Here is a 27,890-nt window from a genome sequence, read left to right as displayed (position 1 = left end):
TATTATAAAAGGGGACAGAGATAAAATAAAAGAAGCAAAGAGAAACAGAAACCAACTAAGATTACTTAAACTTAGATTTTGTTGTAAATATGATTGTTGTGTAATTATAAGTTTTAATTATTGTAAATAATTTTTCATTTTAGTATGTTCTTTTAAATTTTTGTTTTAAATATTATAAACAATAATATGACTTTATGTTATAAAATTATAGTCATTTCATTAAGTTCGTGAAAGTAAGACCCTTAATTTAGTTTAAAAATATCTGGTAAGAAATTATTTTACATTAATATTAGTATTACATTACATTATATTAGCTTTATTAAAGTTAATGTTTAATGTTTGTATTTGGATTTATAATATTATCGTGTTAATGATTTTATTATCAATAACATAATAAAATTATTTTAAAATATTTCAAATGCATTTATATATTTTATTTTGTTTCACTTCGTTTTTGTATGTATGTAGTATTCATGTATTGAAAAAAAGCCGTTACGTGAAATGCATTTCCCGCGTTTTTTGTGAAATTCACGTTACTGCCTGTTCAATCGGATTAATTTTATCCGTATCAGATTTAAATTTCTCGTTAGCAATACAAAGTTAAATGCTATGGTCGCAATAAAGAAAATCGAATTTAATCCATTATTATTAGTTCGTTTGTATTGACTATTATAAAATCGAAACGTGTGAGTTATATTGAAAGGTCGTAGTTGAATAACGTCAGACTAATATTTCAAATTACAAACATTTCGTCAAATGAGTAAAAGTTACTTACATTAATTGTGTAATCCTTGTTGATCCATTCGTAATTAGCGAAGTGTCGAATTTAAAGTAAACGAAACTCGCGCTGACTGGACCGAGCGAAAACGGAAACACCCGAAGACGATCGAACCGTACAACGCAATAATTTCAAAATTTATGCGCGTGCACATGTACGCGTAAGTGTCTCACGCGACTTATGTATTTAGTTGCGTGTTCACGCCACATTTGCGGTGTAACGAATACTGTTAGATTTATATGTTGAATGGCTTGTCTAGGAGAAATGATAAAGCGCGAAAGTTATGTTCCTTCAACCCTCCAGCAGATGGCACTTTGTCAACCTGTTCCCAGGTGAATGTTGTCAATGCGCATGCGCGTCGACCTATCGCTCCAATAGAGCGGTGCTCAAGTTTCGATGTGAGTAGTAGTGCGGCGACCGTAGAGAGGAGAGGGTGTTTGTATCGATAGGCAACACGACATACCGGTAAGCGGCTTTTCGTACTCGTTTATATTTCTAATTTGTTCTGTATCACTTTCACTCGATACGTACGCATTGTATCGGCTATTCTTTACGGTTTTAAACGTTTGTTTTTCAAACGATTAATTTTCACGAAGTTTCGCGGGATAAAGATGCTGTGCGTACGTGATTGTTATTTTTGAGGAATCAGGATTGTTCTTTTTTGAGGCACCCTTAGCTCGATAAACACCCCCCACCACCGCCATTTTGACTCCTTCTTACCGATCGATAGCAAGAAGATAATTGGCGGTATTACCGACGCGGTAATTATTTCTTGACACGATGAATTAAAAAAAAATAAATTATTATCGCTTATCGATAGATAGGTGGCGCTTGGAATATTTCAATGCAGGGGTTGTCTCATCTTTTGTCTTCCCGTTTCTTTTGTTGTTCTTCCTTGTTATTGAAATACAATCTCTTATGTATTAGTCCGGCAGTTGCCTTTTACTCGAACAATTGACGAATCACAAAAAGCATAAAAGAATAATTTCAGAGAACAATTAAATGGATTCTGACATATAAAAGAGTAGACATATTAAGCGACTAATTGGTTCACTGAAAGTGATAATACTATTTTCACTCAGAGAATTACAATATTTTATTTCAAATCTTGAAAACATTTTTAAGTCTTTTATAATGTTTAATAATGTAATTATTTCAGATGCTTTTGGCGCAATTACTTGCAGACTGTGAATGAAATTTTGAAATCTGATTTTGTCAATCTTTTTATAGTATCATTTCAAAGTTTCGTGTCTAATGAGTTCATCCCTTATATCATTACTATTGATTTTAGTCACAGCAGTAATTTGCTTAATAATGTGCTCTTCAAATGGGAATCCAAGTTTACTCTTTAAACATAGCACTGTAACACAGATTTTAAATCTTCATGTAACATCATAAACATGATTTTATAGCTGTTATTAAAATTCATCAAATTTTTATTAAACTTTACCATTTTGTTGTCATCAAATGTTATTACATTTCTTGTTATGTTTGCTAAAAATACACGATTGTTTATGCAAAATTATAAACTATGTTCCCCCTTCCTGTTTTTTTTTTTTTTTTATAAATAACATATTGTTTTTTATGTAAGTTTGCCAAAGGCTAAACTTTTCTTTGTAAGTTACACGTTGAGTAATTTAGTATCTGGATTTAATTACTGAAGTATCAGAACTGAAGTTGCGGATTCTCAGATTTCCCAAATTTACTTTCTTGTCTCAACTTTTTGAACTCTTAACAACCCTTAAATTTCCAACGTTCTTAAAACTCTGAATTTTTAGAGTTGCCAGCTCCACGAATTCTCTAGATTCCCCAGACTCCAAATTTCTCAGCTCCTAGAATTCCCTAGATTCCTTAGATTCCACATTTCTTCAAACCCCCAAATTCCTAAATTTCCCAACCTCTCAAATTCCCCAGATTCCAAATTTACCAACTCCTCGAATTCCCTAGATTCCCCAGATTCCAAATTTCTCAATTCCTAGAATTCCCTAGATTCCTTAGATTCCACATTTCTTCAAATCTCCAAATTCCTAAATTTCCCAACCTCTCAAATTCCCCAGATTCCAAATTTACCAACTCCTAGAATTCCCTAGATTCCCCAGATTCCAAATTTCCCAACTCCTCGAATTCCCTAGATTCCCCAGATTCCAAATTTCCCAACTCCTAGAATTCCCTAGATTCCCCAGATTCCAAATTTCCCAACTCCTGGAATTCCTTAGATTCCCCAGATTCCAAATTTCCCAACATCTAGAATTCTCTAGATTCCAAATTTTTTCAAACCCCCAAATTCCTAAATTTCCCAACCTCTCAAATTCCCCAGATTCCAAATTTCCCAACTCCTACAATTCCCTAGATTCCCCAGATTCCAAATTTCCCAACTCCTAGAATTCCCTAGATTCCCCAGATTCCAAATTTCCCAACATCTAGAATTCCCTAGATTTCAAATTTCTTCAAACCCCCAAATTCTTAAATTTCCCAACCTCTCAAATTCCCCAGATTCCAAATTTCCCAACTCCTAGAATTCCCCAGATTCCAAATTTCTTCAAATCTCCAAATCCTTAAATTTCCCAGCCTCTGAAATTCCCCAGATTCTAAATTTCCCAACTGAATTCTCCAAGTCCCCAAATTCCCCAAGTTCCCCTAGATGCTCGAAGTTCCCCAACTTCCCAAATTTCGTCTAATATCAAAATAAAAACTAAATGAAAAATAATAAAAATAAAAATCTCGAAATCTATTTTTACAAAATGGTGGACTAATTAGCTGATTATAGTTTCGACCTAAGAGCACCGTATAGAAACACATAGAGGAATCTAGTGATAAGCAATCAAGTAGATATTCCAGGTTTTCCGTGAACCATCCTGTACACTCGAGAGAATCCCTTTCTGTGGTCGTATCTCCCTTTTCTATTGAATATTTGATAAAAAGAGGAAGGCGCACGGTTGCCGTCCGCCGTTTTCAATATGCCCAAGAAACACATGAGAAATGATTTCTTTCGGTGCGACGGTGAATCGCTGTTTAAGCGTATATGATTTGCCCGTATACGCTTTGAAACGTTCTGAACAGCCTCGAACAAAGCGAGGAAAAAGATGAATTGAAGTAAAAATTCCGAGTGAATTCGAGTGAAACAAAAAAAAGAGAGCGAAGGTATTTCTAGGCTTTGCGTCAGAACAGATTGCAGATTGTGGACGCGTTAAATATTCCTTTTTCCGGATTTTCCATTTCGCAGGCTTTCGTAACTTTCTCTCGGTTTAATCAAATCACCGTTGTTAAACGTTTTGGTAATTTTGTTACCGTTTAAATATGTGCAGTTGGAAATGAGACTTTATTTGCAGTACTTTTTGCATTCGTGGAGTGTGGCTCATTTTGGAGCGCATCATTCAAATGGGTTCAATTATGTGACTCGTTTCTATTGAATCTAATAATTCGGATAAATTAGGTGTTCTATTTATTTACTATTTGTAGTAAATGAAAAATATATCTGTCACTCGGTTACTATATTTTATGGAGAATATTTTTTACGATTTTGTAGAAGTTGGTGGAGGAATGTGAAGAGTGCAAAGGGGTAGTATCACCAAATATCGCTTGTGATATGTCAATTTAAAGATGAAGGTTCAGAGAACGTTGCTGCACAAAGGATTCGACGACATTTTTCATGTAAAATGATTAATTGTTGCAATGAACAAGGTTTTATTATATGTTTTTATATTGAATTGGAATATGAAACGTCTGACATGAATTCATGACATAAAAGTATCACCAAATATCGCTTGTGAGGTATCAATTTAAAGCTTGAGGTCTCAGGAAAATACCTGTATAAACGCCTTGTCGATATTTTCACTACAAAATGATCAGCAATGATTCGCAACGAATAATGCAGTTATATACAGCTTTATATTGAATTGGAATATAAAACGTCTGACATGAATTCATGACATAAAAGTATCACCAAATATCGCTTATGAGGTATCAATTTAAAGCTCGAGGTCTCAGAAAAGTACTTGTATAAACGCCTTGTCGATATTTTCACTACAAAATGATCAGCAATGATTTGCAACGAATAATGCAGTTATATACAGCTTTATATTAAATTGGAATATAAAACGTCTGACACGAATTCATGACATAAAAGTATCACCAAATATCGCTTGTGAGGTATCAATTTAAAGCCTGAGGTCTCAGAAAAATACCTGTATAAACGCCTTGTCGATATTTTCACTACAAAATGATCAGCAATGATTTGCAACGAATAATGCACTTATATACAGCTTTATATTAAATTGGAATATGAAACGTCAGACATGAATTCATGACATAAAAGTATCACCAAATATCGCTTGTGAGGTATCAATTTAAAGCTCGAGGTCTCAGAAAAATGCCTGTATAAACGCCTTGTCGATATTTTCACTACAAAATGATTGACAATCAATTATAACAAACAATATCGTTACATTCTGCAGTTTCGTACTGAAACTGAACCCCATTGACACAGAACGTCTACAATGATTCGATCACCAAATATTAATCAATTTAAAGCTTGAGGTATCAAAATATCGGCATAATCGCTCTGTCGATATTTCCTCTACAAAATGATTGACAGTCAATTGTACGAAACAATTTGTTCTCGCACAAAACAAAACGATACACAAAATCAGAATATCACGGCAGGTCAATTTGTGCCTCGAGAAAAATACAAACGAAAGGTTCGAGCGTGTATTTATTCGAAAGAAATAATTGGAATCGGGTGGTTTCGCATGAGAACACTCGATTCGGTCCTGTTTCATATCACGCGCATATGTTCGCGCGAAAGTGTGTTGTAGTATGCATCTTGGCCAGGCTGGTCGGGTCAAAAGTTCAGGGGTTCACCAGGTGGCAAGGTGCATGTGTTGGCAACAACTCGCGAATTAGACTCGCTCCACCTATAAATACATCGTGGATATGAAAAATGTGCACGGTGGACACGTTTTTTTTTTCATTGGGTGGATGCTACATTGCTGCAGTGGATTTTGGACCGAATGAAATATTGAAAAATTTGGGGATTCGGGAATTTGATAGGGGTAGATATTTGGTAATTAACGAATTTTGGGAAATTCTCAAATTTGCAATTTCTCAAAGTTGGAGATTCTCAAAGTTGCAGATTCTCAAAGTGGGAGATTCTCAAATTTGCAATTTCTCGAATTCCCAATTTCTCGAATTTCCAATTTCTCGAATTCCCAATTTCTCAAATTCCCAAATTTCCAAATTCCCAATTTCTCGAATTCCCAATTTCTCGAATTCCCAATTTCCCAAATTCCCAAATTTCCAAATCCCCAAATTCTCGAATTCCCAAATTTCCAAATCCCCAAATTCTCAAATTCCCAATTTCTCAAATTCCCAATCTCTCAAATTCCCAATTTCTCAAATTCCCAATCTCTCAAATTCCCAATTTTTCAAATTCCCAAATTTCCAAATCCCCAAATTCTCAAATTCCCAATTTCTCAAATCCCCAAATTCTCAAATCCCCAAATCCCTAAATCCCCAAATCCCTAAATCCCCAAATCCCTAAATCCCCAAATCCCTAAATCCCCAAATCCCTAAATCCCCAAATCCCTAAATCCCCAAATCCCTAAATCCCCAAATCCCTAAATCCCCAAATCCCTAAATCCCCAAATTTCTAAATCCCCAAATCCCCAAATCCCCAAAATCCCCAAAATCCCCGAAATCCCAAATCTCCAAATCCCCAAATTCATAACTAATTTAAACTAAAAAGACAGTGTTCGAAGGACACACAATTAATGGTCGATTGACAACAAAATTCAGTGTGGAGGAACTGTCCCGATTTCAATAATTGAAACGAAGAAATGGGAATAAAAGGTTGACCAGATGCATCGTCGGAATGAAAAGAGGATCGAAACTGAGTTAGCAGTAAAATGCTCTTCAGCAGCATCCCTATTCAGACTATTTCAACTCGTATATGCGATATGTACACTCGTCCATTTAAATTTCGATGGAACAATTTCGTGGGAAATTTAGCTTCCACCGGAGATACATAGATCAGTAAACGAATCTGTCCGTTTCGTTTTTCCCATTTATTTTGACGGATTTATAAATGGACGAGAAATAACTTGACGAATATGATATTGAATCGTACCATAGGGAAAATTTTGGTATCTGGTTCATTTCATGTAAAAGTATTGCTTGTGATGTATCAATTTTAAGATTGAGGTTCAGAGAATATTGCTAGACAAACTTTTCAACAATATTTTTAGAACAAAATGACTAATTGTTGCAGTGAACAACAAGGTTTTATTATATGGTTCTATAATGAGTTGGGACATAGTCTGCAAAAATTTGGTGATATAAAAGTATTAGCAAATATCGCTTGTGGTATATCAATTTAGAGATTAAGGTTCAGAGAACATTGCTACACAAACATTTCGAGTACCAAAATTCTCAAGTCTCCGAATTTCCACATTCTCAAATCTCTAAATTCTCACATTCCCATATTCTCAAATCCCCAAACTCTCAAGACCCCAAATTCTCAAATCCCCAAACTCACAAATTCCCAAACTCACAAATTCCCAAACTCACAAATCCCCAAACCCTCAAATCCTCAAACTCTCAAATCCCCAAACCCTCAAATCGCCAAACCCTCAAATCCCCAAACCCTTAAATCCCCAAACTCATAAATCTCGAAACCCTCAAATCTCCAAACTCTCAAATTCCCAAACCCTCAAATCCTCAAACCCTCAAATCCTCAAACCCTCAAATCCTCAAACCCTCAAATTCTCAAACTCTCAAATCCCCAAACTCACAAATCCCCAAAACCCTCAAATCCCCAAACTCACAAAACCCCAAACTCTCAAATTCCCAAACTCCCAAATCCCCAAACCCTCAAATCCCCAAACTCACAAATCCCCAAACCCTCAAATCCCCAAACCCTCAAATCGCCAAACCCTCAAATCCCCAAACCCTTAAATCCCCAAACTCATAAATCTCGAAACCCTCAAATCTCCAAACTCTCAAATTCCCAAACCCTCAAATCCTCAAACCCTCAAATCCTCAAACCCTCAAATCCTCAAACCCTCAAATTCTCAAACCCCCAAATCCCCAAACCCTCAAATCCCCAAAACCCTCAAATCCCCAAACTCACAAAACCCCAAACTCTCAAATTCCCAAACTCTCAAATCCCCAAACCCTCAAATCCCCAAACCCTCAACTCCCCAAACCCTCAAATCCCCAACCTCTCAAAACCCCAAACCCTCAAAACCCCAAACCCTCAAATCCCCAAACCCTCAAATCCCCAAACTCTCAAGACCCCAAACCCTCAAATCCCCAAGCCCAGAATACACAAAATTTTTAATTACCTCGTCGCATAATCGTTGCACACCGATACCATTTAACTACATCGATTCAAAATTAATTACACGTTAATCGAACACATTCAACCGTATGAATATACCGAGCCCCATTAACGGCGCTAGAAATTCATCGACCTCGTTACATAATCATCCTGCTCACTCCGACCAGGATATTTCAATTGGTCGCGATACCTTGATCAACGCGAAAGATCTTTTTATCATCTTGATAGCAGCTAGTAATTTCGTTTAATTACGAGCCTGTCTCGTGTGTGACAAAGGCTCGATTTCGAGGTACATACAATCGATAACCATCGGGAAATACGTACCAGGTCGAAGAGACGTTTTCTGCATCCGGCTTTCATATCGTTCGCTATCGATATCGCCTCTGAACTTTCGCTTATATCGTGTACTATCGTCGGTTGAAATTTGCCAAAAATTCAGAAGGTTTGAAATACACTATTATATGTTATATTAATTGTAAGATGTAATGTAACAAGATACTGTATCATTCGTGCACTATATATGTGACACCTTTTTGCAGCACTTTTAAACTCTAGTAGCTTTGTCAAGTTTCATATTACAGACTCAACTACATATTAAGTTTCACATTATAGACCCAATTAGATATCAAGTTTCACATTGTAGATTAAATTGTATATCAAGTTTCACATTGTAGATTAAACTGTGTAACAAGTTTCATATTACAGACCCAACTACATATCAAGTTTCACATTACAGACCCCATTACATATCAGGTTTCACATTGTAGATTACACTGTATATCAAGTTTCACATTACAGACCCAATTACATATCAGGTTTCACATTACAGACCCAACTACATATCAAGTTTCACATTGTAGATTACACTGTATATCAAGTTTCACATTACAGACTCAACTACATATCAAGTTTCACATTGTAGATTAAACTGTATATCAAGTTTAACATTACAGAGCCAACTACGTATCAAGTTTCACATTGTAGATTAAACTGTGTATCAAGTTTAACATTACAGACCCAACTACGTATCAGGTTTCACATTGTAGATTAAACTGTATGTCAAGTTTAACATTACAGACCCAACCACATATCAGGTTGCACATTGTAGATTACACTGTGTATCAAGTTTAACATTACAGACCCAACTACGTATCAGGTTTCACATTGTAGATTACACTGTGTATCAAGTTTAACATGACAGACCCAACCACATATCAGGTTGCACATTGTAGATTACACTGTGTATCATGTTTAACATTACAGACCCAACTACGTATCAGGTTTCACATTGTAGATTAAACTGTATGTCAAGTTTAACATTACAGACCCAACCACATATCAGTTGCACATTGTAGATTAAACTGCATATCCAGTTTCACATATCAAGTTTATAAAAGATATTAGCATATGTTAATAATGTTATATGTGTATCATGTTAGTAGCTAAATTATATCATTGCAATGCCAGAGAAAATGTGAAAATACTGAAGAATAGTAGTCCCAATTCACTGGAATTGTAATTACCTCTGAAGTGAAAAATGGCTGCCGCATTTCTGTAGAGAATGATTAAGAGAGATGTTTTATCGAACGTCCAAGCAATTCCAAGTTTCCTTCGATATTCTTGCCCGAAGAATGCAATGTCCCCGCAATTATCGATAACAAGAGAAGTCTCATGAGCCAGAGGCTGACGAGCATTTACGGCTTCGAATGAAACAGGTCTCCACACGGCACACTTCACGTCAGCAACAAGAACCACTTGCCGTAGTGGAACATCCGGTTAACAAGGTCCTTTGGAAAATTTCACGGAACTGGAAATCCATTAAAATTGAAGGGGATGAAACTGAACCGCTCGTGAAATGGGAATCGAACGGGTGAAAGATACGGACTGGCGAACCGGAAAACTGGATCGAATCGAGTACCGGAAGAACTATCAAATATTCTTCGGTACTTAACGCGTTTCATTATACGATCACTACGTGTCTAATAACGGATCGCTGGATGTAGAGTCTAGATTTCGCATAAAACTTTCTATATATAGCGTGGAACATCAATTTAAAGAGGTCTAAAGAAAATATTTACGCTTCATTCAAATTCTTTAGACAAAATGGTAGTTGCGCGGAGTACGCGACTGTTGAATATCAAATGGCTGATTTCTAAAGATAAAGTCGCGTGGAAATTCATGACAAGTATTGCGAAAGCATTGATACGAAGGTTGAGAAAGAAAATTACTGTGCACATATTTTTAATAGGAAATGCGAGGTTATTGTTTGACATAACAATAGAATAATTTTTACAAAATATCAGTACAGAGTAGAAAATAACCTATGAAGGTTTTATTAAATTTTATTGTGTGAAATGGTTGGTTTATACAGGGTGTTTCACAACTAGTGTAGGTTCATAGAGCAGCTGATTCTGAATAAAATTTCCCTTTGCAGAAATGGGATTTGAAGCACCGTTTTTGAGTTATTAAGGAAAAACACCGAACCAATCAGAGCGCAATGCGCGCGCAGACGCGAGACCGCCCAGCGGCTGAGCGCGCGCAATCCACGCGCTCTGATTGGTCCGGTGTTTTTCCTTAATAATTTAAAAACGGTGCTCCCAATCCCATTTCGGCAAAGGGAAATTTTATTCAGAATCAGCTGCTCTATGAACCTACACTAGTTGTAAGACACTCTATAAACTTCATTTAAACGTATATAATTCTTGTTATACAGTTATTTAGGAGAATAACACCTTTCCAAAAGTTAGTCAGTTTCTAACCGAAAGATTCCTGATTTAATAAACGAGATTTTCCACTTATAATCGCTTAGGATTCAATGACTCCGTTTTACGTATGCTCCGTGCATAAAATTATCGGAAGTTCAGACGCGAACTTTCAGAGTAATTTAAAGTTGCAACTGTTCTTAATGCACCGTATTATCATTCGAAACTTCTGATTCTGAAGTTTCTCCGTTATAAATCAAAGAAGAAGGAAAAGCAGTGGAAGGGTGGACAAATTTATTTATCAAATTTCCAAGTTTTTTGAAAACTTGACAATCCCTACTTTTTTAAATTAAAAAAATATGGTCAGTCGTTCAACGATCGACCGATTTGCGAAATCGTTCCACTTGATTTACAAGGTCCTTAAAAAGAAGGAACCATTTTGCAGAAGATAAAGCCGTAGTATCGCAGGTGACGGAAATCGAATTGACATCAGAGCGTCAAACACAATAGCATATCTCTGTTCCTTCACTAAGAACATCCCGCAGCCTTATCACAACTGACGCAAAGTGGTTCTCGGCATAGAAAATTTACCCAACTCTATGGGAGTTTGTATTCACTGTAGTCCGGGCTGAACTTTCGAGCTTAGAAAGCTTCTCTCGCTTCCCCTGTTATCCTACCATAAAAACGTCGATATTGCATTAAACGTGAAATACGTAGACAAATATTCCATAAATGATATCCTCTGGGAGAAACAACGTTGCCGGGGAATTCATCCACTTTAAATGATTTGAATAAAAATTGAAACCTGTGTTTGCACGGAATATCTGAGAACAACTATTTCATTTAGTCACTGAAAGTGTCTCGCGAACGTGGGAATTATTCTGGCTGCAATTGCAGTTAATGATAAATGTTTTATGATGTGTATCATTAACGTTATTGACAATAAATTTTTATTAATGAATTATAGTATGGGTAGTAACATAGAACAGTAATGGTACAATAGTACAACAGTAATGGTAAAATTGTAGTATATTTAATCTTGTAGTCATGATTCTGCCGGGACGAGATACAATATAAGGCAAACTTAATGTGAGCTTAAAAATTTCAAGGTACAGAAGGGTTTTTCTGGTAAACAATACAGCTCTAGTCATAGTATAGTAGTGTAGTAGTATAGTGGTATAGTGGTGTAGTAGTATAATAGTACAGCAGTGTAACAAGATAGCTGTATAATAGTGTAACATGATAGCAATATAGTAGTGTAACAAGATAGCAGTATTGTAGTGTAACATGATAGCAGTATGATAGTGGAACAAGATAGCAGTATAGCAGTGTAACAAGATAGCAGTATAGTAGTGTAACATGATAGCAGTATAATAGTGTAACAAGATAGCAGTATAATAGTGTAACAAGATAGCAGTATAGTAGTGTAACATGATGGCAGTATAATAGTGTAACAAGATAGCAGTATAATAGTGTAACAAGATAGCAGTATAGTAGTGTAACATGATAGCAGTATAATAGTGTAACATGATAGCTGTATAGTAGTGTAACAAGATAGCAGTACAATATTGTAACAAGATAGCAATATTGTAGTGTAACATGATAGCAGTATAATAGTGTAACAAGATAGCAGTATAGTCGTGTAACAAGATAGCAGTATTGTAGTGTAACATGATAGCAGTATAATAGTGTAACAAGATAGCAGTATAGTAGTGTAACAAGATAGCAGTATTGTAGTGTAACATGATAGCAGTATAATAGTGTAACAAGATAGCAGTATAGTAGTGTAATGAGATAGTAGTGTAATGAGATAGCAGTGTAATAGTGTAGTAAGATAGTGGTATAACAGTATAGTAGTATAGTAGTACAGTAGTGCAGTGGTACAGTGGTGCAATGGTACAGTGGTACACCAGTGTAGTAGTATAGTAGTATAGTAGTATAGTAGTACAGTGGTGCAGTGGTACAGTGGTGCAATGGTACAGTGGTACACCAGTGTAGTAGTATAGTAGTATAGTAGTACAGTAATACACCAAAATACTTTGAAAATATAAATATAAACGATTGAAAGAATAGAGATATTTTGATTGAGTACCACTGTCCCCGTCCAAAAGGAGACACGTGTTAAGAAATCGTGATGGAGCAGAAGGGAACAGTTCTGCTGTCGATGCCTACAGTTCTGCTGTTCAATATCGACCTATTATAATAGGATGGCATGCTTCAAAAGCCCCTGTCCTTTGTAATATTACCGGCTGGGTCACACAATAATCAAGTTTACGTACGACATTACGTGTATACCGTAATGTTACGTGTATCACGGGCAAAAATGTGTGCGGCGGAATATCATAGATTAGTCAATCAAATACCGATATCTATTAACCTAATAGAATCGATAGGACAAATGGTAACCTTCCTTTAAATCCTCGATACAGTAATACATTCGAAAAGACTAAAAATATAAGGAAGCTTTGAGTAATTTGAAAAATGGAGGTGTTCAAGTTTGGCGCCAAATTTGGTGCCGCTGTTAGGTTAGCTTCCATCGTTCGATCTCTTTATTTCTCACTTCTGTTTTTGCACATATCTTCCTTAGATTATTTTTTAACTTAATTTTAATATATTAAACTAGATATATTGTTTAATATATACGTATTTAATTAAATTAGAAACGGATAATAAAAAAGTTCACCTTCTGGAGTCTCGTGCTTCACAAGATATCTTCCATATTTTTCGAAGCTTTCTTCCGCGTGAATTCTCCGAGGAATAAAATATACGAACATGGAGAAACGGCTGAGCTGAAGTTTATAACGAATTTAAAGAGAATTCCTTCGTGAAATCCAATTGAGAGTTTTTTAGAAAAAAAAGGGAGGAAGAAGATGGCGTTGCACCACCCACGGTTGGTCACTCGAGGGTTTTCCAGTAATTGCTATTCCTTCAAGTTTCACGCAATCTTGGTTGTAGATCTTTCATCTAACAACAAATGTCCTGGCAAATAAAACAGGAGTACTTGATGGTCTTGCTAACGAGTCCTCTACGGGCTCCACCAAGGAAATGTCCTCCATTTTCGTTTCTTCTATAAAATATCACATGAAATTGCAACATAAAATTGTAACATAAAATCATAACATAAAATTGTAACATAAAATCGTAACATAAAATTGTGACATAAAATTGTAACATAAAACTGTAACATAAAACTGTAACATAAAATTGTAACATAAAATTGTAACATAAAATCATAACATAAAATTGTAACATAAAATTGTAACATAAAATTGTAACATAAAATTGCAACATAAAATTGTAACATAAAATCATAACATAAAATTGTAACATAAAACTGTAACATAAAATTATAACATAAAATTGTAACATAAAACTGTAACATAAAATTATAACATAAAATTGTAACATAAAACTATAACATAAAATTATAACATAAAATTGTAACATAAAATTGTAACATAAAATTGTAACATAAAATTGTAACATAAAATTGTAACATAAAATTGTAACATAAAATTGTAACATAAAATTATAACATAAAATTGTAACATAAAATCATAACATAAAATTATAACATAAAATTGTAACATTTCTGACATAACATTTTCTGTTGCAGATGTTTCAGGGATATTTAACCATGGGCTCAACGTAGTCAACGAAGAGGTCGACAAAAGTTCGCTAAACGATCAAGTAATTTGACCAGGACCATTAATCAGCAATACAAAAAATCAGTACAAAGACTAAGAACCAAAAAAAAAGAGAAAAACGAAGAAAAATCAGGAAAAAGATGTAAGGGAAGTTGCAAGGAAAGTACAATAAGAAAATAAAGCGAGGACAATCTTCACTAAAGTTACCTAATTACTCGACGTAAATTATTTAAATAAATTAATATACGTATTTCTATGGACGACTGAAGATAAAATTGTACATTAAAACACGAGAGATTATTATTATACTAATCGCTGTTAAGAGACATTTGATGTTTAAAGTATTATTAGAAGAAGGAATATTTTGATTTTGAGTAGAGAAGATTTAAAAATAGAGAGATTATGATTTGAAGGGAGAGAATACAATCAACTGAAGAAATATACACGTTTAAGAAAGTATAGATGTTGAATAAATAGTTGATTATATAAAATGTTTAGTGTACATTGGGTCCACGTTTGAAGAGATTAAATCTGTTTTTATTGTTATCACTGAAGAATATATTTAAAAAATATATACTGCAAGAAGAAATATACTATAAAGGTGACTATTGTGTAGCAATAATTTTATGTTGTTTCAAAAAATTTCATTTAAATATTTTATATATTTTAAAATAAACCTTTTTATAATAATTTTGCTATAACTTAGCAGTTATGTTTAATATCTATTTAATTTATCTTTTAACCTCAAATACTTGTTCACGCTCGTGCTCAGCTCGAAGCCATCACTACTTATGTTTTTCGTTAATAATTCAAAAATTAAGCTTCAGTCAACATTTTGGTAAAGGAAAAAGTTGTTCAGTATCACCTCAGCTACCATCCCCAGAAATTATACCAACCAGTACCCTTATAATTGTAAAATAATGAAATATTTAACCGAGTACTAATAAAAATAACCAAGGTCTTTTGTCCAGAGGGAAGAATGTTGATTTAAATCGGGAAGGTAAACGTCGAAAATGAATCTAGAAGTGGAACTGATCGCAAGGGTGATTAAGGGTGGACCACCCCGTAAAAATTTACCCGCCCCGAGGCTCATTAAAATCTTCATCGCTGGAGAACGGAATGGTCTTATATTCATCACATTCTTTTATCTGTACAGTCGACTCTCATTATATTGCCACATCTCCACTTGTTCTAAATTCTATGGCAATATAACGAGAGTCCACTGTATCCCTGTATGTTCACTCTTTCTCAAATGGCACATACGATGATTAAAATCATCTTGTATTTGCTTTCTCAAATATTTCACTGTGTAACGAATCGAATGTGTCATTTGAAAAATACACAGCATTTGTGATACGTATTGGTGTGCTGTCTTTAACCCATTAGCTGCGTATTTCGCGAACAGTCGACAGTTTAAACGAGTTGTATTCGCCATTTGTGTCGATAAAGAACGTCAAATGTGAATTTAATTAATAGAGTACAGTCTTCTGGAATATTCGCAGGCTTAATTAAGTTTGCGTTTCGACTAAATTTGAAATAGATTTCTGTCTGAAAATACGGGTAAAGTTCGCGTCTAGCTTCTGAATACGTCAAAAGTTTCGGCTTAGTCCGCTCGGTGGAAGTTTGATTAAATTTATGTTCGAACAGTTCGATAACTCCAAAAATCTGTACTTTTTAGATACATTTTTCAAAACTTTCATATTTTTTTACTCAAAGCTGTCAAACAAACAAAATGAAAATTAAATAAAAAGTCTAATGGGTTGAAGAGACATAAATGCTTCGTTTATTAATTTACAAACATGTATTGTTTATGTGCATATATGTGAATTATCGTGGTCGATTGTTCTGTTAGTGTATGCGTCTTTATGTATGCCTGTCTATAGCTATCGATTTTTTCTCGTTTATTTCGAACATTTATTTGATTGCTTGCGTATTAGACGAGGAATGAGTTTCTGTATCTGTGTATCTACGTGTACGTGTACACACTCGAATTCAACTTTCGAATGATGCAGCTGGTCTCTGTATAATTTCATGCTCTACACTCTCGTTATATTGCCGTTTGTATACTCTGCAATTTGCAATGTAACAGAAATAGATATACGTACAAGTTATGTCAATTTGCTCAATTGGCATTGATAAATTGGCCACTGATAAATTTCAGTAAAAATGCAATATAACGAGAGTGAGAGATTTAGAGGTTCTCGAATTTAAAATTAGAAAATTTGAAAAGCTCAAACGTTCTTAAGTTCTTAACTTTGTAAATTTGTAGAAGTTTAAAGTTTGCTCGAAAATGCAATATAACGAGAGTCAGAGATTTAGAGATTCTCGAATTGAAAAGTAAAAAATTTGAAAAGCTCAAACGTTCTTAAGTTCCTAACTTTGTAAATTTGTAGAAGTTTAAAATTACTAAAAAATGCAATATAACGAGAGTCAGAGATTTAGAGGTTCTCGAATTTAAAATTAGAAAATTTGAAAAGCTCAAACGTTCTTAAGTTCTTAACTTTGTAAATTTGTAGAAGTTTAAAGTTTGCTCAAAAATGCAATATAACGAGAGTCAGAGATTTAGAGGTTCTCGAATTTAAAATTAGAAAATTTGAAAAGCTCAAACGTTCTTAAGTTCTTAACTTTGTAAATTTGTAGAAGTTTAAAATTTGCTCAAAAATGCAATATAACGAGAGTCAGAGATTTAGAGGTCCTCGAATTGAAAAGTAAAAAATTTGAAAAGCTTAAAAATTTAAATTTCTAATCCAGCTTTTGTCATTCGAGGGTTGATCCTTGTATCGATAACAAAAATTCTCTAGTTATATCGCCGTATCCAATAGCATCGAAAAAATGAAATTTCAAAGAGTTTTAAAATATTTCAACGGTACTATTGTTTAACGTTTATTATTGGTACAAGGTTTTGTATATGCGAGTGAATAAGATTGTTCGTGTATATTTGATTCTACGCAATGGTAAAACGAATCAATAAAACACAAACATGTTTAATAAAGAAAGCAACCTGTCAATTGTTCAATAAAGCATTTGTCAATCGATTCACTTGTTTATGTGTTTGTACAATATTGTCCATTCATCCTTGCGTTCACTTTATCATCCACTTCTGTTTGTTCTTACGTTCAATCGCACCTACACGTGCTTCGTTATGTTTATTTCCTTCCTCTCATTTCGTTAATCACTCTAATCGAAATTTTCGATATTCGGAAACTTTAGAAGTTCGATTTAGGATTTAGGAATTTAGTGGATTTATAGAGGAACTTAGCAGATTTACAGGGGAATTTGAAATATTTTCAGTATTTGAAGCAATTTCAGTTTTTATTGAAATTCATTTATTTTGCACTCAACTTTACACGTGCTCACAATTAACCTATCGATTCCTAACAAATTAAATTAATAAAATTAAATTCATACTAATTGAATTATAGATATAAAATAGCCGTGTCGCTAAAGTTATAGAGCCCCGAAAGCTAACGCCATTAAAATTAACTAGATTCTACTAAAATTATGTTAAACCTGTTAATTTTTCGAAATTCCTCGACTTTCATTTAGACTGCTTGCTCATGTATGCGCATACACACGCACTCTCAATTATTTTATAATTTCCGTTATCTCTTCGACATTTTCAGAGTTTGTCGAGGAACGGAAACAACTGTTAGAATTAGTCGGACCAGAATTGCAATCGATTTACGATGACATGGGAATCGAGGTACGAACAAAAAGAATTTCTCTTTGTTAAAAAGAAGATATACCGATACCAACCCAGGAGTTGGCGCGTGACGTGTTTAGAAGAGCTACAATTGGTCGCAATAGGAAAATGGACGATCACGTATCTTCTCATATTCACACGTATTTTCTGCAGAACAATTTTCGGTGGATCTTTTGGGTCACCAATTCGTGGGTTGACATCTGTACATATCTTCCTTTTTATTTTATTACATGGTGTAAATATTGCAAGAAAATTCGTTTGAAAATCAATTTTAATACAGAAGTTAAATAATATAGGTTCTTTTGGTGGATATGCACTATGCAACGAATGTGAATCCTGATAGAAGTCCATACTTAGCCGAATACTTTTTCGACGAAATACATGCTGCTTATCAACATTCGAGAGGCTGTTTTCTATTGGTAAGTGTGGTTATATAGTAGTGGTCCCTCGTTATATTGCCATTTTCATTTGTAACAATACTAGTCCTCATTATTATGTACATAAAACTTCACCGAATATCTTCGTAGTATTAAACGAGAAGCTTTAGGATGAATATAGAGTAGTCTCTCGTTATATTGCCATTTTCAATCATACCAATACAAGTCCTCATCATTATGTACATAAAACTTGATGCATATCTTTGTAGCATTGAAGGAGAAAGCTTTTGGATGAATATAAAGTAGTCTCTCGTTATATTGCCACTTTCACTCATACCAATACAAGTCCTCATCATTATGTACATAAAACTTGATGCATATCTTTGTAGCATTGAAGGAGAAAGCTTTTGGATGAATATAAAGTAGTCTCTCGTTATATTGCCACTTTCACTCATACCAATACAAGTCACCATCATTATGTACATAAAACTTAACGAATATCTTCGTAGTATTAAAGGAGAAGCTTTAAGATGAATACAGAGTAGCCTCTCGTTATATTGCCACGTTACATAGACCCATAAAAATAACCTTTTACATTTAAACATTTCTATCAGATGATTTCAATAAATCATTTTTATTCAGATCAAGAAAAATTGAAGGATTTGAAAAATCTTTTCAAACTTATACCAAGTGCGTCCCGAAGTAATTAATTTCAATCTTTCGCTAATCGTTTTCACATCTTTCATCCTCCGACATAAACTGATAATAAAGATCCATATTATCTTTCCGTTTAGCTGAAACGCGACACCCGAGGAATATCTATTAATTACTGCGAAAGTGACGATGAAATCCGTGAGGAAATTAATTGAAAGAATAATAACGTGAAGCTTTATAACCGAGATAATCGTTACAAGAAAAACAATATTTAGATTATCTAAAAATTTTAATATGAAAGCTTACAGATTTAAAAATTTGCAAGCTTAGATATCTTAAAATTTGCAAGCTTAGATATCTCAAAATTTGCAAGCTTAAATATCTCAAAATTTACAAGCTTAGATATCTCAAAATTTGCAAGCTTAAATATTTAAAAATTTGGTACCTCAGATTTAAAAATTTAATTTTAATTATTTACATATTTCAAAACTTTCAAGCTTGAATATCTAAAAATTTACATTTGGTACATTAACATTTACTCCAGAGATTCAAAAACTTAATTTTAAATGTGCACTTCAATTTACACTTTCGTAAATTCAAATTTCCCGCGCTGCAGCCCCCTTTGCAGTGACATAACGAATGTCTGCTATCAAAAACCTAGCAATCCTTCTACCATCTCACTAATGATTTCATTTATCTTGAAAATTTCTTCCGACACAATTCAAGCGTCAGAATTGAAGTTAATGTATATTAAGAAACTACATTTTCTTCCTTAAGCTGCTTGTCGGAGACGAATACAATACAGGATGGCTGCCGACGAGACTCAGCGAGGAGACTTATGGAATTCTATCTTCCCGTTGCTCCGCGATGGAGGAATATTACGAACAGGATAGTAATTGCTACGTCTTAAAGGCTGGCAGGTACTTACGTTTTATTATGCTATTGTATAGAAGTGAAATGAAAATGGCGGGGGCGTAGACGATAAAAAAGAGATACGTCGCTTTTATTGCTCCAATCTCCACTCAGAATCTTTTACTGTCCATATTTTTATTCTTTCATTTATTCTTTTCTGTCAAATCTCTCTAATACAATTATTTTTATAAACATTATGTCGGAAAAATAATGGAACTTCTTAAATAAAAAGAAAATTTGAGACATTTTTCTTTTTTAAATATTCAAACTTCTACAACTTCTATTGTCAAGTTCATCGATCATATATTAAATATGTTAAATTATAAATTAATTGTTAAATGTTGAAAAATTAGAAGTTTAAGCAATCTAACCTAACCGTAAAAGTGTTAGGTAATAACTTCCGTTCTGCAGACTTCCCCGAAGTATTATTCATCTCATAGGCTTTTCATTTCTTTGTCAACGTCTACCTTCTATACCGCCTTGAATTTTCATTTTCTCTTCTTCTCTTTCTTCCCCTCTAAGGTTTCCACAATTACCTTTGTCTCGGCCTCTTTTTTACTCGAATCTTTGTTTTGCTGTCGTTTTTTGTCGCTGGCTGCCTTCTTTATCCTTTGTGTGCGCAGTACCCTCCGTTTTTATGAAAGAAATCGAGTGTTATAATCGTTCCTAAGCAGGCTTGAAACTTTCTTTAATAATCAACTTTTTCCTCTTCTTGTATTTACGACGTATATTTAGCCCTTGCTTTTATAAATACTTTCATGTAGAATTTTGTTACATAAATACCTTCTTAAAGTACAATTAAATGGTCTGACACAAGCTTTATTTAACGAGACACTTTATTATCGACACGCTTCGATTTACCTTATTAACTAAAACATAACAATTAATTTAATTTTGTAATCATAAGTGTATTTATAAAAAATTGCAGATACGACACTGTAAAAGACAGCTGGCAAAGTTCAGAACCAACGATTCGAGAGACGCTGAAGAAAGCAGCGGAGTCCGTCGTATCCGAAAAATGTGATAACGAAGAAATTCGAAATATTTTAAAGAGCACCGTGGAGAGGCAGCTCGAGTACGCCCTAAGTGAGTTTCCAGCAGAACATTCCTATAAAAACGAATAATATATTGAGTGTCTTTTACAGCCTTGGACGAAACAGGAGACGGAATAATAGCAGTGACACGAACGTGGAAGGGGAAGAAGAATCCGAAAGCGGTGTCGTCGTTAAAGTCCCTAGTAACCAGTAATATAAGAGAAGACAATATTATTAACGTAGACGTCGAACAAAAGCCAGGCGGTATTAACCCTGACAATAGAAACCACAAGGTGTATTTGGCTCATCTCTGTCGTTTGGTGGTGAATCGCGTGCAGACCTTGGTGAACGCTTCGATCGAAGCGGACCCTGAGATCAAAAGCAAGAAGAAAATGGTGCAGGAGATTTACGCGGAGAGTTTGATGCACCTGGCTCTCCTGAGAGACGTGAAACCTTGCGGGGAGAATGAGAACGTCGAACGAATTAAGCAACTGTTTATTAATGGTAAAAATTGTTCACACTTATCGAGTTAGCGATGTTAAGTGTCATGGCGGACGTGTGTCTTTGGTGCTGAGAAATTGAATTTGGGGTTAATCATTTTCAGAGGGTTATGAAGGTTAAAATAAAGTCCTCTAATTTCTAAAACTGCAAATTTTTAAATTTCCAAGTTTCTACCTTTCCGAATTTTCAAATTCTATCACAAAAATTTCAAACCTTCCCGCCAATTCACTACACATAGACAATGATCGAAATGATTAAAATAACGTTCGCAATGATTAAAACAGTGATCGAGCGTTGCAATGTTTCCCAGGAAAATCACAGAAACACGGTCCAATAATGATAAAAGGCGGCAAGTACTCCGGCAAGTCCTCTCTGCTGTCAAGAATCTACGCGGACGCCTCATCTTGGTTAGATTGCGCCACTTTCAAAGTGGTTCGCCTCTGTGCTTCCACTCCACGATCAGCGTACAGCTTGGAGTTGCTTCGAGTGCTGTGTCAACACATCGGTTTCCTTTCTGGCATATTAGACGGAAACCTCCCTAAAGATGCCTCGTTCGACCCTCTTTACCTGAACAATTGGCTGGGCCAAATTATGAGGAAGTTGGAAGAGGAGCCGCTTAAGGAGCAACTGGTGATCATACTTGATGATCTTCATCGATTGCATCCGTTGGAGTGCGACATTGTTGCTGCTCTTTCTTGGTTACCTATACATTTACCTCCAGGTAGTGTGGCTAATTAGAGCTAGTAGGGTGTACGTAGAAAATGATAGAAGCTAGCTGCGTCCCTTTAAAAGCTGCTAGAACTGGGTCTTGCTAGATGTTGCTAGAGCTGAGTCTTGTTAAAAGCTGGGACCTGCTAAAAGCTATTAGAGCTGGGCCCTGCTAAAAGCTATTAGAGCTGGGTCCTGCTAAAAGCTACTAGAGCTGAGTCTTGTTAAAAGCTATTAGAGCTGGGTCCTGCTGGAAGCTACTAGAGCTGAGTCTTGTTAAAAGCTATTAGAGCTGAGTCCTGTTAGAAGCTATTAAAGCTGAGTCTTGTCAAAAGTTATTAGAGCTGGGTCCTGCTAAAAGCTATTAGAGCTGAGTCTTGTTAAAAGCTATTAGAGCTGGTTCCTGCTAAAAGCGATTGGACCTAGGTCTTGTTAGAAGCTATTAGACCTGGATCCTGCTAGAAACTAGTAGAGCTAGGTTCTGCTAGAAGCTATAAGACCTGGGTCCTGCTAGAAGCTATTAGACCTGGGTCCTGCTAGAAGCTATTAGAGCTACATCCACATAGGGACCAATCCGATAGAGATCCAAGTATAAGCTAATAGATCTGATGTCCACATGAAAGCTAGTAGACACAAGGTCCACATAGGAGCTAGTAGAGCATACATGCAAAGAAGAACTAATATCAATAGAAATGCAAGTACAAGCTAATATATCTGATGTCAACATAAAAGCTAGTAGACCCAAGGACCACATAGAAGCTAGTAAATCCCAATAAAAGCTATTACAACCAATGTCCTAGCAGAAGCTATCAAAACCAGATCCCTCTGACCAGCCCTATACTCCAGACTTCTAATCCCAGTATAACCTACAGTCCCAACATCACAAAGAACACTGCTAACTCTTAACATTATATATTCCAGGAGTGCATTTAGTAGTAACAACAGCGGTACCTCCAGAAATGCTGCGCCTCACCCCAGTCCAGAAAGAGAGATTGCGCAGTAGCGAGATCTTGATCGAACTACAAGACCCAACTCCAGATACCCATGAAACTGAAAATGTCTTTGACATGTTAGAAAAGCTGGTAGGAGAATGTGCAGCCAATAGAATTGGCGCGATTTTAGCTTGCACGGAGTATGGTTTGTCGGAAACAGAGGTGCTTGAGGTGATCATGCCGACTGGGGGTGATGGACCTCTGTTTCTGGAAGAAGGCATGTTTAACTTTTCTACTTGGTATCTGGTTAGGAGGACGTTCAACGAATTTCTGAAGGTAAATCAAGTGACTGTAATATGAAAGAACCTATATGAAGACCTATCTTAGACACCAAAGTAATTATCTTAGGTACCAAAGTACCCAGGTACCAAGATTGAGTTACCTATTGCTGTTAAGGTCCGGGTGTTAAGCGGAAGACTGCTGTTCTCCTGGCAATACCCGATCCGCGACCTCGCCCGCAAGAGATACTTCTCCAACCAGGAGGTCTTGAAGAGTTACCACGGCGAGCTAGCGAATCTCTTCTTCTCGGAGGACTTCGAGGACAAGGATGACAAATCATCTCCTGAAGAGGAGACTCCGAAGAAGGAGACACCTTTCCAAAGCAGACCCAGGTCACAAGACACGGCGTACAACATTAGACACGTCGAGGAAGCGTGGTTACATTTACTGCGAGCCGGAGACGTCGAGAAGCTAAAGAAGTTAGCGGTCTGCGCCTTCGACTTCCTCCTTGCCGCCGTTCAAATGATTTCCGTCAGTTACCTACGATGCGTTCTGGAACACTCGAGGAGGTACCTGCTTGAAAGAGACTTGGAGTTGGTTTACTACACCATAAGAAAGTCCAGCGACATTTTGACGAGGGATCCTCTCCAGCTTGGAGCGCAGCTCATCTGCTGGCTGAGACCCGTTGCGGAGGACGGTGGTGATCTGGTGAGAAACTGTGTAATGTTAATTAGTTTATCTATATCATGAACTGTTTTCATTAAAGGTGAGCAGAATGGTCACTGCAGCAATGGCTTGGTGCGACGGTTACACGGCCCCGTTATTAGTGCCATTAAATGGCTGGCTTCAACCACCTCTGCCTCTTCAAATTCGCACACTATCCTGTCCACAAGGAGTGAAACTCGTGGAGGCTGCTCCTTCGGGACAGCATGTCATCGTGGTTCCTTTTCAAGGCGACGCTCAACTCTGGCACGTGATGTCTGGACAATTGGTTCACACCTTCAAAGGTACAGGTCTTCATCTGTGCTGAAGATGGTCTTACTTGATCTTATTTGAAGATGGTCTACTGTCTCATGCAAAATTTCAGGTCATTCCAGTCCGATTTCCTGCCTAGCAGTCACCCAGCAGTCCCAGTACTTGCTGACTGGCTCTGAAGACACTTCGATCATAGTCTGGGACATGAAGGAGTTGACCTTGAAGTTGAGAATACAGGAACACATCGCACCAGTATTGTGCTTGACATCTGCCCTCAAGAATTCTGTGATTGTCAGGTTCACAACTTAGTCTTGACTACACTCCAACTATCATCACACGATGACTCTATTAACTTCTAAAGCTAACCAACTCTCTATCTTTTTCAGTGGAGGCGAAGACTCCAGGATCATCGCTACGAGTCTGCTAACAGGCGACGTCCTCATCAAAGTGGACCACCACAGAGGCCCCGTGAACTCCATTCTCGTCGATTCCGCCGGGGAGATCCTCGTCTCCGGCTCCTCTGACTGCACAGTTTGCTTGTGGTGTCTGGTGAGATTCACGTTGCTGAAGAGCATCATGCTCCCCTCCGCGGTGACGATGCTCGACGTGTCGGCCGATTCAGTCTTTCTGTTGGCGGCCTGCGAGGATCAGAAACTGTACCTGAGGTCTCTGGCGACGGGGACAGAGATACACACGCTGAGGGGACATCAAGGAGAAGTGAAGAGCATCTGTCTGGCGAAGGACTGCAGAAGGGCGATCGCTGGGGGGACCAAGGGCAAAGTCTCGGTTTTTGATATGCACAGCGGGAGGCTGACGAAAACACTGCCAGCTAGTCCTTCGGCGGATGTCACTGCTGTTAAAGTAGGTTTGGGAGTAGAGTTAGCTTAGGTCTCATTAGAAGCTCCACAAGTTCTATAACCTCCTAAACATCTCGTACTTCCCCACATGATATATAATTGCTTATACAACCCTCAACATCCTCCAGATCTCTCATGAAGTAATTTCTTTAAAGGTGACAGACAAAGACGACTTCCTAATAACAGCAGCCGGCGACAGAGTAGCTTACTGGAGCTTCCGCGGTGAAGAAGCACACGCAAAGGTCCAAAAGTCCAGTAAGCAGGAATCCTTGCATCCACATACAGCCCCGATCTCCTGTTTGGACATATCCAGGGATGGAGCTATGGCAGTCACCGGTGGAGTCGACTCCCTAGTGAATTTGTGGCAACTGAACACTCACGAGTTACTCTCGACCTTCGAAGGTCACATCGCGAGCATCACCTGCATTGCGTTCTCAGCTTCTGGGCTATTCGTTGCTTCCGGTGTGTAGATGTGCACTAAATATCAAGTGTACTGGATGATCAAACGTTGTTCCATGTAGGGTCCGAGGACAAGACGGTCCGAGTCTGGGGACTGACTTTAGGACTAGTTGTGGCTACCTTCAAACACCAGGCACCGGTTACTGCAGTCACCGCCATGTTTGACGGCCGGCGGATAGTCAGTTCCGACAGGGCTGGCGCGATCCGAGTTTGGGCAGCTGATACTGGGACTCTGATTCAGTCCGTGTGTGGACCTGGACGTTGCTTCACTGTTTCTTCTGACATGAGGTACATTTTGAACTTAGGTGTAAAGGTGTTCTAAGGAGCACTAAGAGTCATAAGATCTCTTCATCAAGTACTTTGGAAGATGTGTAGACTTTAAAGTTTGATGTAACTCTAGGTACGCTATTTGTGGAACCGGAGACAATCAACTGCGGATAGTGAGCTTGGGAGCCGGCCCCGAAGAGAAGTACCTGGTCTCACATTCTCAGGACATCACATGCCTAGTGGCTACTCCCGATTCCCGTCAACTAATCACCGGCTCCAGAGACATGAGCCTGAAAGTTTGGCAACTTGCCGGTGGCAAATTATCACAGGTTTCTTCCCACTTCCCTTGCTATTACAAGGCCTTGCTCGTTACAAAATTAAAACCAAATCTGACCCTGACTTAACAATATTTCAGGTGCTCGTGGGACACACCGATCACGTCACCTGTGTCGCAGTATCCGTCCTAGATAAATCCATCGTGGTATCCGGCTCCAAGGACGCCAACCTCATAGTCTGGGACATCGACACCGGCTCAGACCTCCACACCCTGAAGGGCCATTTAGGGTACATCATGTGCGTGAAGCTATCCGGAGACGGCTCTCTTGCGGCTTCCGGGAGCGAGGACAAGAGTCTGATCATTTGGGACACGAGGAAAGGCTGTCCTCTCAGCAGCATCATGCTACATGTGCCTGTGCTGGGCCTCGAAGTTGCCACGGACCTTTCTAGACTCTCTTTACATCTCCTCGAACATAAATGCATGCCTATACTCTGTTTATATAATACGCCGGCTCAGTATGTTAAGTTACCTGATTATGTGGCACCCTGGTGCGATATCAGGGACCTGAGACCTCCTGGACCAAAGAGACCTAATAAGAGGCTGCTGAAGAAGGAGGTGTCTCTGGACAGCGACACGTGGCGCAGGAAATATGGACATCTTACGTCTGGTAGGGGTCTTTGGCTTGTAAGATTTACTTTGGGGTAATTCTGATGTTCTCTGTATTTATACAGGAGTGTTAAGATCATCAGTGGACGACGGTTTACAACGACGTTTTAGCGTAAGTGCATCAATGGACGAGATCAGCAAAGTCGGATTAACGAGTAGTCCTTCGGGACTCGGACCGGAACAGGCCGCCCTAGCTCAGTCGCAGCATTTCGATCAGCTGGAGGCACTTTGGAACAAGCAGTCGCCTCCTGCCAGGCCTCGTTCTCACGGTAGAACACTTTCCAAGCAGAGTTCTCTGCAGGCCACGCGAATATCCGACTCGGAGGAGGAGGGTAAGCGGGAAAATAATTAACTTCGTTTCGTTCTTACCGGCAATATTTTTAGCACGATAAAAGTGTGCATCTTTGCAGGTGTACCAGACTAAAGAGATAAAACGTTCTATTACAAGCTAAACGGACTAAATCCTAATCGTCGTACCTTCTTCCTTTTCCACTATCTTCCGAACGAAGAGAAACGAGAAAATGGCGTGCTACGAAAAGCTACGACTTCTCGTGTCCGATGCAATAAACGTAATTATATAGAAGTATAAACAAACGCACGTATACATACTACATGTATATCGATATTAGCGAAACAATAAATTAAAAGTTATTTATTTTCATCGTTCATCCTCGACTCTACAGGGATCATTTTTATCGTGAGAAAAAGATATATTACTTTGATGTATTTATTTATACAACTCGTGAATTTGATCTTTTATAACGAATTTGTTGTGCGAAGATGTTTATTTACCATTTCAATTGTAATTAAATTAAAGTTGAACGAA

General features: G+C 37.0%; 1 protein-coding gene across 11 annotated transcripts; it reads left to right on the top strand.

Annotated features, from left to right (window-relative positions):
- Nucleotides 1-785: 785 nt before the first annotated feature.
- Nucleotides 786-27,887, top strand: LOC100877502 (protein qui-1). Of its 11 annotated transcripts, none has more exons than XM_076540754.1 (21): nucleotides 786-1,243; nucleotides 4,305-4,429; nucleotides 14,433-15,064; nucleotides 15,435-15,585; nucleotides 18,087-18,166; nucleotides 18,463-18,585; nucleotides 19,975-20,117; nucleotides 21,038-21,195; nucleotides 21,255-21,647; nucleotides 21,955-22,365; nucleotides 23,274-23,620; nucleotides 23,693-24,271; nucleotides 24,330-24,570; nucleotides 24,651-24,834; nucleotides 24,925-25,399; nucleotides 25,551-25,857; nucleotides 25,917-26,142; nucleotides 26,255-26,450; nucleotides 26,537-27,065; nucleotides 27,130-27,396; nucleotides 27,475-27,886. In XM_076540754.1, the coding sequence occupies exons 4-21, from the start codon at nucleotides 15,477-15,479 to the stop codon at nucleotides 27,486-27,488; spliced, it is 4,782 nt and encodes a 1,593-aa protein (XP_076396869.1). In that variant the 5' UTR covers nucleotides 786-1,243; nucleotides 4,305-4,429; nucleotides 14,433-15,064; nucleotides 15,435-15,476; the 3' UTR covers nucleotides 27,489-27,886. The 11 variants fall into 11 exon arrangements, with proteins under 11 accessions (XP_076396869.1, XP_076396868.1, XP_076396870.1 ...); XM_076540753.1 differs by having other exon boundaries at nucleotides 4,305-4,459; XM_076540755.1 differs by lacking the exon at nucleotides 4,305-4,429 and having other exon boundaries at nucleotides 14,433-14,605.
- The last annotated feature ends 3 nt before the right edge of the window (nucleotides 27,888-27,890 follow it).

This window comes from Megachile rotundata, chromosome 16 (assembly GCF_050947335.1).
Source record: "Megachile rotundata isolate GNS110a chromosome 16, iyMegRotu1, whole genome shotgun sequence".
Taxonomy (NCBI): domain Eukaryota; kingdom Metazoa; phylum Arthropoda; class Insecta; order Hymenoptera; family Megachilidae; genus Megachile; species Megachile rotundata.
This window is presented reverse-complemented; position numbering and strand designations above follow the sequence as displayed.

Bases quoted from the DNA above. Each gene is read 5' to 3' on its own strand.
- LOC100877502 (XM_076540755.1), top strand. From the start codon at position 15,477: ATGAATCTAGAAGTGGAACTGATCGCAAGGGTGATTAAGGGTGGACCA. The intron at 26,143-26,254 runs GTACATTTTGAA...ATGTAACTCTAG, and splicing joins ACTGTTTCTTCTGACATGAG to GTACGCTATTTGTGGAACCG. The intron at 26,451-26,536 runs GTTTCTTCCCAC...ACAATATTTCAG, and splicing joins CCGGTGGCAAATTATCACAG to GTGCTCGTGGGACACACCGA.